At 42.5% G+C, this 8585-nt stretch overlaps 1 protein-coding gene and 1 long non-coding RNA gene across 2 annotated transcripts in view; one reads left to right on the forward strand and one right to left on the reverse strand.

The window, feature by feature from the left end:
- The window catches only part of gabrg2 (gamma-aminobutyric acid type A receptor subunit gamma2), a 78575-nt gene that overhangs the window by 28064 nt on the left and 41926 nt on the right, over nucleotides 1–8585 (forward strand). Inside the window, 4 exon segments of the mRNA XM_034684417.1 lie at nucleotides 2124–2156; nucleotides 2158–2204; nucleotides 6045–6126; nucleotides 6128–6177. Coding sequence (XP_034540308.1) covers nucleotides 2124–2156; nucleotides 2158–2204; nucleotides 6045–6126; nucleotides 6128–6177 — 212 coding nt within the window.
- The window catches only part of LOC117813285, a 109265-nt gene that overhangs the window by 22189 nt on the left and 78491 nt on the right, over nucleotides 1–8585 (reverse strand). The window lies entirely within an intron of this gene.

Genomic DNA, 8585 nt, shown 5'->3' on the forward strand with positions numbered 1-8585 from the left:
TTTGGAGGTATGAAGGATCCGGCTTCAGGAGAACAGTTTGGACTCTCTCTCTGTATGTGCTCATTAGTTTAAGTGTCTGTTTTTATTCTTAGTTAAACATTGAGTCTTCATTAATTCTGTCTGACTGTCTAACTTTTAACTTTAGCTGTGCAGCACTGACAAAGCTGCTTGGTGTGTGTGTGTGTGTGTGTGGTGTGTGTGTGTGTGTGTGTGTGTGGTTTACTCAGTGGTTAATTAATTCTGAGCGAGTAATCTGATTGGACAAGAACAATTTGAAGAGTGCTGACATAGAGAACACAGAGGACTGTTATTAACACTTTAAATCAACATTATCCGGTCCGCCTCTGATCCGTCTCAGCTCTGGATCTGATAGGTTTCTATTCTAGTCAATGTGTAACTTCCACTGGATCCACTCCACTGCATTCTGGCTGTGTCTCTGATCCGGATCAGATCCACTAGACTTCTATTTGTGCCGGGTGCCGGCGCACGACTCATCAATCTCAACAGAGCAGATGGAGCGGGACAGGAAGTCAGGTTTCACCAAAACAATAACAATCTAATATGGATTTTCAAAATAAAAGATAATATGAAATGTGTTTCTAATTTCAAGTTGGTTTTATTTGAAATGACACATCAGATCCAGCTGGGATGGCTGGATTACATTATAAGGTTGTCCACTATTAGTCGATGTCAATGAGTCAGGAGAAAACTGGGATTTTGTTCATAATCTAACTTTGAATTTATTCTGAAATCATTGAAATATGCTACATTTTCCAATGGTTTTCTGGGGTTAATTCTGAAGATGATTTTCACATCAAGGATCCAATACCTGATCCCATATCCAAACTTATGACCAACACGATCAGTTGCTTTGAGGGATGATGAAAAATGAAGTGTACGGCTCAATCTCAACAGAGCAGATTGGAGCGGACAGGAAGTCAGGTTTCACCCAAACCAAATGAAAACATCCGGTTAATTTTCAGAATAAAAGACTCTGTGTTATCACCAGATCGTATTTCACTTAACTACAACAACAAACCAAAGTCATGATGAGCGGAGCCAGGCCTGGAGTCAACAGGTCAGAGGTTTTCAGAGGACCAGAAAGACAACATGGAGGAGGAGAGGAGGAGGAGGAGGAGGAGAATCCTTGATTCAGTGATTACTGCAGGGAAACCTCGGTCACATGACTCTGGCTGTCCGGAGGTCCTGGACGAGGGAACACAGAGACGGATCTGCTGGAAGTCCGGCTTTAGACCTAGCTGGTATAACCGAGTCATAGGCGGTGTCCTGTGGCGTCTCACAACCCTAAGCTTCTGCAGCCATGTACTGAAATGTCCTGAGGATGCTGAACCTCAAGTTCTCGGACACAGTCAATGATGTGTGATTGCTAATGCATGTGAATAGCTAATACTGATATTTCCTTGCTGTAGCATCCTCTGCTGTCAGTGTATGGACAGACTCATTGGTGTTACATGTATAGACAGGAGGATCATTTAAACCACAGTTAATGCCCCAGCTCTCTTCCTGATCTTCCAGCCGTGTAAGATGCTTTGCTTCTCGTTGGAGCCTCGTCTCACCCTGTCAGGATTTCTTTTCCATATACCAACCTGCTCCACCATACATCATCCCTTACCTATTGTTCATGTTTATTATCATGTTTAGCATGAGCTCACATACAGCAGACGCACACACTGACACCATGATACATCCCTCAGTCATGAGAGGAGAGAACTTGGACCTCCTCTGGACTAATGAAGCCGTGATGGATGTTCCTCTGAGCAGGACACACACCTCACTTCATTAATTAGTTAAGGAACCTGACTGTAACCACTGGTTAATTAGGATGACCGCTGCGATCGGGAGGACGATGATAATGACAGTCGCCCCTGCACGGATGCGTAAAGTCACTTAAGGTCATTCTCTCATACAAGGAAGTTTAATGACTTCGCCTGCAAAGTCCCCGAAAAACATGAGATTTAAATGAATGATTCCTCATGTCAATACTGCATAAGGTGATGGGTTTATTTCTGCAGTCCTCCTTTAATGCAACAGGATGTTTTTCTGTAATAAGCTAGCATGGAACATTAACTGAGTCAGTGGATGTAAATATTGTGTCTCTGCAGGTTGACTATCGACGCCGAGTGCCAGCTTAAACTGAAAACTTCCCAATGGATGACACTCGTGTCCCCTGGAGTTTTCAAGCTGTAAGTTTGGCCATATGCTCACACCCCACTGTCTTTCCCCTCCTCCCTCTCTTCCTCTCTTTTATCACACACACACAACACACACACACACACACCCACATACACAGAACCTATAAAAAGCAACACATGAGCTTAACAAAGACATCACAGGGTGGAGTTACGCAAACAGGCAAGAGGAAGGCTCATGCTATAGCTTTTAGGAAGCTTTTTGTAGACACATTTAAAAAACACTGACATAATGCTACATGTGGTTTTTAGGTTAAATATATGAGATATGCATGTAAACATAACAAATAAACCTCTCCATCCTCATTGACAATCTCCCTCCCCTCCCCCATGTTAAGGTCAGGGTGTCATCCTTAATAGCACACTGTCATTCCAAGTCCATCCATCACTAACGTGGACCCGGTCAGCATCCTTCCATCTCTGTGACATCTCTCGCCTGCCGTCGTCTCTCTCCCCCACCAGTTACATCCATTCTGGTTCACACCCTGCTCACCTCCAGGTCACAAATCCATCCAGAAACTTCCCCCTGGTTCAAAACTCTGCTGCCCACATCCTTCACCAGACCCCCTCCAGCAGTCACATCACACCTGTCCTGCAGCAACTCCACTCGCTTCCCATTAAACACCGCATCATCTTTAAGATTCTGTTCCTCACCTAGCAGACCATCAACAACCGAGCTCCTCAGGACTCATTGACCTCTCCATACTAGAATACCCACCCTACTGTAGTCTCAATCAATCAATCACAATCTGTATTTGTACAGCGCCAAATCACAACAAACATTATCTCAAGATGCTTTTACACAACAGAGCAGGTCTAGACCCACTCTATGTCAAATTATGAACAGAGACACCAAGACAGGTCAGACTCAGTCTGACCCCACCTTAATCCACCATGAGCATTACACCTCACAGTATTTAGCTAGTTACAGCGGAGAGGACAAACTTCCTTTAACAGGCAGAAACCTCCAGCAGGACCAGACTCATGTTAGACACACATCTGCTGAGACCGTGTTGGAGAGAGGGATAGAGGAAGAGAGAGATGATAGTGAAGAGTAGTGGAAGCTGTTGCCGCTGCACGTCTGCAGCAGAAGGACGTCTGCAGCAGCTCAGAGGAACCTACGAGACAAGAGAGCTCAGGGACTCCAGAAAGGTCTATGGTTAGTGACTTGAATGGGACAGGAAGAGTTAAAGTGATGGGGGGGGGGGAAGGGGGTGGGATAGGATCCCAGTGTGTCAGTGCGCCAGTTCCCCCGGCAGTCTAGGCCTATAGCAGCATAACAAAAGCTGGTCCAAGCCTGATCCAGCTCTAACTATAAGTCTATGGTCCTCCTCTTCCACCTGCTCACTTGACCACCATGGGGTTGAGAGCCTTCAGCCACTTGGTCCCCCCGCCTCTGGAACTCTCTCCCCTGGACTTACAGAATCCCAACTCTCCCCCCACCTTCAAATCCTGCCTCAAACTCACCTTTTCCTCCAAGCATACTCACTCTAATCCATCTCCTTGGGACTGGAATGACTCCCCCTCCCCCTTTCATCTTTCTTTATTCTAATGTCTGTATTTATTTACTGTTGCTTTTATTATTGCTGTGTTGTAAGGTGACCTTGGGTGTCCAGAAAGGCGCCTATAAATAAAATGAATTCTTCTTATTATTAACATGTGTAGAGTATAACGCTCATATCCCAAAAAGCCCTCTCCTGCATTATAAATGTGTGTTTATGTGTTACAGTGTGATGCATGAGAACAAACCTTTCATTCATTCATTCATACGATGCTCTGGCTTTCAGTGAAAGGCTTTAATAATAGATGTCTCATTTGCCAATGCGACCAAAGGCAAAGCACAGATTGATTCCCCTGCACTTTGTCAATACGGCTCCAAAAGACATTTCAAAAAGTGACACGAGTCCAAATGAGTCAGTCCCTCTGAGTGCCGAGCGGCTAGGGGGGTAAGTTATGCTAATGAGTTCGCTATGGATCTACAGAGAGTTGCACCGTGGGATATTCTCCAGAGAGAGCGCTTCCTAAATAGCTCGAGAGCAACAAGAGAAGAGGAACCAGGAGGGTAGCAGGCCTATAAATGGAACACAGGCATTCATTTGAATTTGATGAAAGCTGAGGATGTTTGGAGAACTCTGAAGGTGGCTTGATGCACAGCACAGGAGCTGGATCTCAGAGGCAGCAGGCGGTTTTAGCACGCGGCAGTTCTCCTCAGCGCGTGCCAGAAAGATACCAAGAAGGCTTCTGGAGCGACGTGTTCTCAGAATGATTCACTGATACCTTTGCTTTTTAATTGCATATTCATTTCTTAATTAGAGAGGCCGGTTTTATCACAAAGGCACGTCTCATCTGAAGTGAATTTATGACGTTTGTCTGGCTTCCTGACAGGACGTTTAATCAATAACAGGTCCAGGCTTTAATGTGCGTCTAAGCAGAGCCCTCTGAGAGTCCAGCATTACTGGATGTCTGAGAGCACTTTACTCATAAAGCCATTTAAAGTTTGCACTGAGGAAGTTTCATGTGCATTATTCAAGTCGCTCAGCGGCTGCACACAGCTCTCATACTCAGCAGCAGCAGCAGAGTGAAACCGAAGGAGCTGAAGATCGCTGCGTTCAGGCTGTGACACCGGGAAGTACTCGGTTCATCCACAGGAGGAGGAGGCCGGCGCTCTGTGAATGTTCTCCTGGGTCAGGAGGAGGGTGATGATGGTTCTCCAAATCTGATCAAAATAAAAATCTAATAATCCCAAATATCAACAGACCTCAGTGAGTTATCTCCAGACTGTTATCATGAGAAACACCCTGAGAGCAGACTCAGGGGTTAGAATGACTGAAAGCTGCTTTACTTTGATTTATGATGAAGGTGTTCCAACACGTTCTTCAACTGCAGGAGAGGTTCTCTACAGAACGTTCTACAGAGGAGAAAGCATGGTCCTCTCCTCCCCTATTTCATCTGATCTCCTTTCCTCTGTCCTCTACTCTTTACTCCTCTTCTTTTTTATTTCGTCTTTCCTCACCCTTGCTTCCTTTCCTCTTCCTCAGTCCTCTCTCTCATCTTTCCTTTCTCCTCTCATCTCCCCTGTCTTCTTTTTCATTCATATCTCCTCTACTCTCTCCTTTCCTCTGTCCTTTCTCCTCTCCTCCTTCTTTCATCATCTATCCTCACCCTTGCTCTCCTTTCCTCTTCCTCTCTTATCTCTCCTCAATCTCCTCTTTCCTTTCTCCTCTCATCTCCCCTGTCTCCTCTTTCGCTCCTTTCTCCTCTACTCTCTCCTTTCCTCTGTCCTTTCTCCTCTCCTCTTTCATCTTGTTTCTCCTCACCCTTGCTCTCCTTTCCTCTTCCTCAGTCCTCTCCTCTTTCCTTTCCCTCTACTCTCTCCTTTCCTCTTCCTCAGTCCTCTCTTCCTATTTTCTCATTCCTCTCGTCTCCCCTGTTCTCTTTTCATTCCTTTCTCCTCTACTCTTTCCTTTCCTCTGTCCTTTTCTCTCCTCTTTCCTCAGTCTCCTTTCCTCTCTGTCTCCTCTCTGCTTTCCTGTTTCCTCTTTCATCCCTCTTTCCTTTCACCTCTCCCTCCTTTGTCTCCTCTCATTTCATCTTTCCTGTCTCCTTTGTATCCTTCTCATCTCCTTTTTCCTTTCCCTTCTACTCTCCTCTTTTCTTCTTTTCCTTTCTCCCTCTCCTCTCATCTTTCTTTTCCTATCTCCTCTTCTCTTTTTTTCCTGATTCCTATTTCATCTCCTGTCTCCTGTCTCCTCTCTCCTCCGGTCTCCTTGTCTCCTCTCCCCTCTCCCCCTTTTTCTCCTTTTTTAAAGCTCACTGTGTTCCCTGTTCTTCCAGACGGCTACGAGGGAGGAGATAGTGTACAGTGGAAGAGGAGCTCAGTGGAGGTTGGAGACATCCGGTCCTGGAGGCTGTACAGTTCTCCTTCGGGGTCTGAGGAACACCTCAGAGATCGTGAAGACCGTCTCAGGTAAGACCAGAAGCTGTTCTTCTCCTCTAACACCTCCTTCTTTCCTCTTCTCCTCTTTTGATCCATCCTCACTCATTCAGAGCTCACACTGACTGAAACACATGTCTGCCGGTGCCATCCTGCCGGTGTCACTTTAACTGGTGTCACATTCTTTTCTTTGGGATACAGACGGCTGCAGCTAAAATGGACTCTGAGGTTTAGCATGACTCAACAGTCATGCTAGTCATGATGGATTTAATCTGATTTAGAAGCAGCGTGCAGGAAGCATCAACCAAATGTGATGATATGCTGGAATTTCATTTCTGAAAATTGAGAGGGTGTTATTATTTCCAGGCTGAACCTTTCGTGTCACTGAAACACGATGAAATAAGATGAGCTCTTTCCACTGACATCCCCCCGTCAGAGTCTGATCTGTGAACAATTACAGCAAATCTGTGGACTGATCTGTTTGGATCGCTCTTTTGAAAACAAATGTGCCGGCTTTAAAGGGAGCGGGAGACAACAGTGATCGGTTGATCCGTGTTACAGTGGAAACACTGAATAATCAGGAGTCTTAATACAAGCCCTCTGCATATCCACCTTCGCCTCTCTCTGCACACAGATTAGAAAACGTTCAACTCGCCAAAGAACATGCTCTCATGCTGCTCCATGTTTACTTTAGAGAACATGCTTCAGATTAAATAAGACCTTCAGTGTCATGGTTAGGTTTTAAAGTTATTCAGATCACGGACCTCATGCATTACATTATTTAGTTTAGGAGAAAGGTTGGATGTCTTCTGGATGTGATGACCTTCAGATTTCATATCCACTTCCTACATTATGAATGTGTTTTTTTTACTCTTTTTGACCCTGATCATACCGTGACCTATAGTACAGTTTGTGACCATATGATCCAAAAAAACTCAACTTTGTTTAATTATTTATAATAGCACCTTTCATATACAAGCACACAGCCCAGGAACAGAGAGGCATAACACACAGGGACTACTGATTTACATTAGCCATTAGATAACTCTGATACAGCTTAAGTACTGTACACTGACCCTGTCCAAACAAATAGATAGATAGATAGATAGTAGATAGATAGATAGATAGATAGATAGATCGATAGATAGATAGATAGATAGATAGATAGATAGATAGATAGTAGATAGATAGATAGATAGATAGATAGATAGATAGATAGATAGATAGATAGATAGATAGATAGATAGATAGATAGATAGGTAAAATAATAAGACATAATCCTACATAAAGTGACATATATATATTATATATGTAATCAAATATAATAAAAATATAGAATGAATATAAATAAAATCAATACAGATTTAATACAATTTTAAAATAATTTAAAATATAATTTAATAAATAATTAAGGTTAGAAGGAAAATTAAAAATCAGTTAAAGTTTAAAACATCAGATAAATAGGTCACTAAATAAGTAAGATAATAAAGTGTTTAAAAAATGACATTATTTATATAATAAATATAAAATAAAATCAATACAGAATTAATACAATTTTAAAATAATTTAAACACTGAATTAATAAAATAATGAAGGTTAGAAGGAAATTAAAAATCAGTTAAAGCTTAAAATATCAGATAAATACAAGAAATAAATTGATAACTAAATAAATAAGATTAATACATGTTGTTTAAAAAATGATATAATTCATAATGTAATATAGTGGTTTAAATTTATTAAATTAAAAAAATATTCCTAAAGATGGTAAATAAGATTTAAGTGTTAGATTGGGTAGAAAATAGAGAATATTTAACATGCTCTAAATACTACAATATAAAATAGTTAAAACATACTTAAAGAGAAGACATGCAGTTTGATTATTGCAACATTTTTAATTACATGTCATTCTCCCTGTTCGAATGCTTGATTCTGATTGGTCAATGCTCCTTAACACCGGTAACTTACATCCTATCAGAGAGTACGGCACCTGAGTCTATGATTTCACCTTTCCTGTCATCAATCATCAACCTTATCAACCTTTATTTATCAGTTAACAACATGGAGGTTTTGTTTATTTTGAAGCCTGTTTGTTTGTTTGTTTTGGTCTTTATTGAGAGGATACAGCAGATAGAGAGGAACACTACAGCCTGTGTTCATGGGGCTCACACTGTTATGAGTTTAATGTTATTCTCAGTTAATTTGGAGAGCACAGAGCTGTAGATCTGCGGTTATTGGCTGACAAACCACACAGAAACTAGAGAGGGGATCTGAGTAATAGAGAGGCTGACTTAATTGACGAGTGCGGACATGGAGCAACCACAAACCACAACTCGGTCTGGGCTCTGGCGGTGTAACGGGACTGGTTGAGTGAGAGGATAGTTAGAGGGGAGAGGATCGTACACAGGTGCTGCTGCTGCTGCTGCTGCTGCTATTTCTGCATC

This window comes from Notolabrus celidotus, chromosome 5 (genome assembly GCF_009762535.1).
Source record: "Notolabrus celidotus isolate fNotCel1 chromosome 5, fNotCel1.pri, whole genome shotgun sequence".
In the NCBI taxonomy this organism is placed as follows: domain Eukaryota; kingdom Metazoa; phylum Chordata; class Actinopteri; order Labriformes; family Labridae; genus Notolabrus; species Notolabrus celidotus.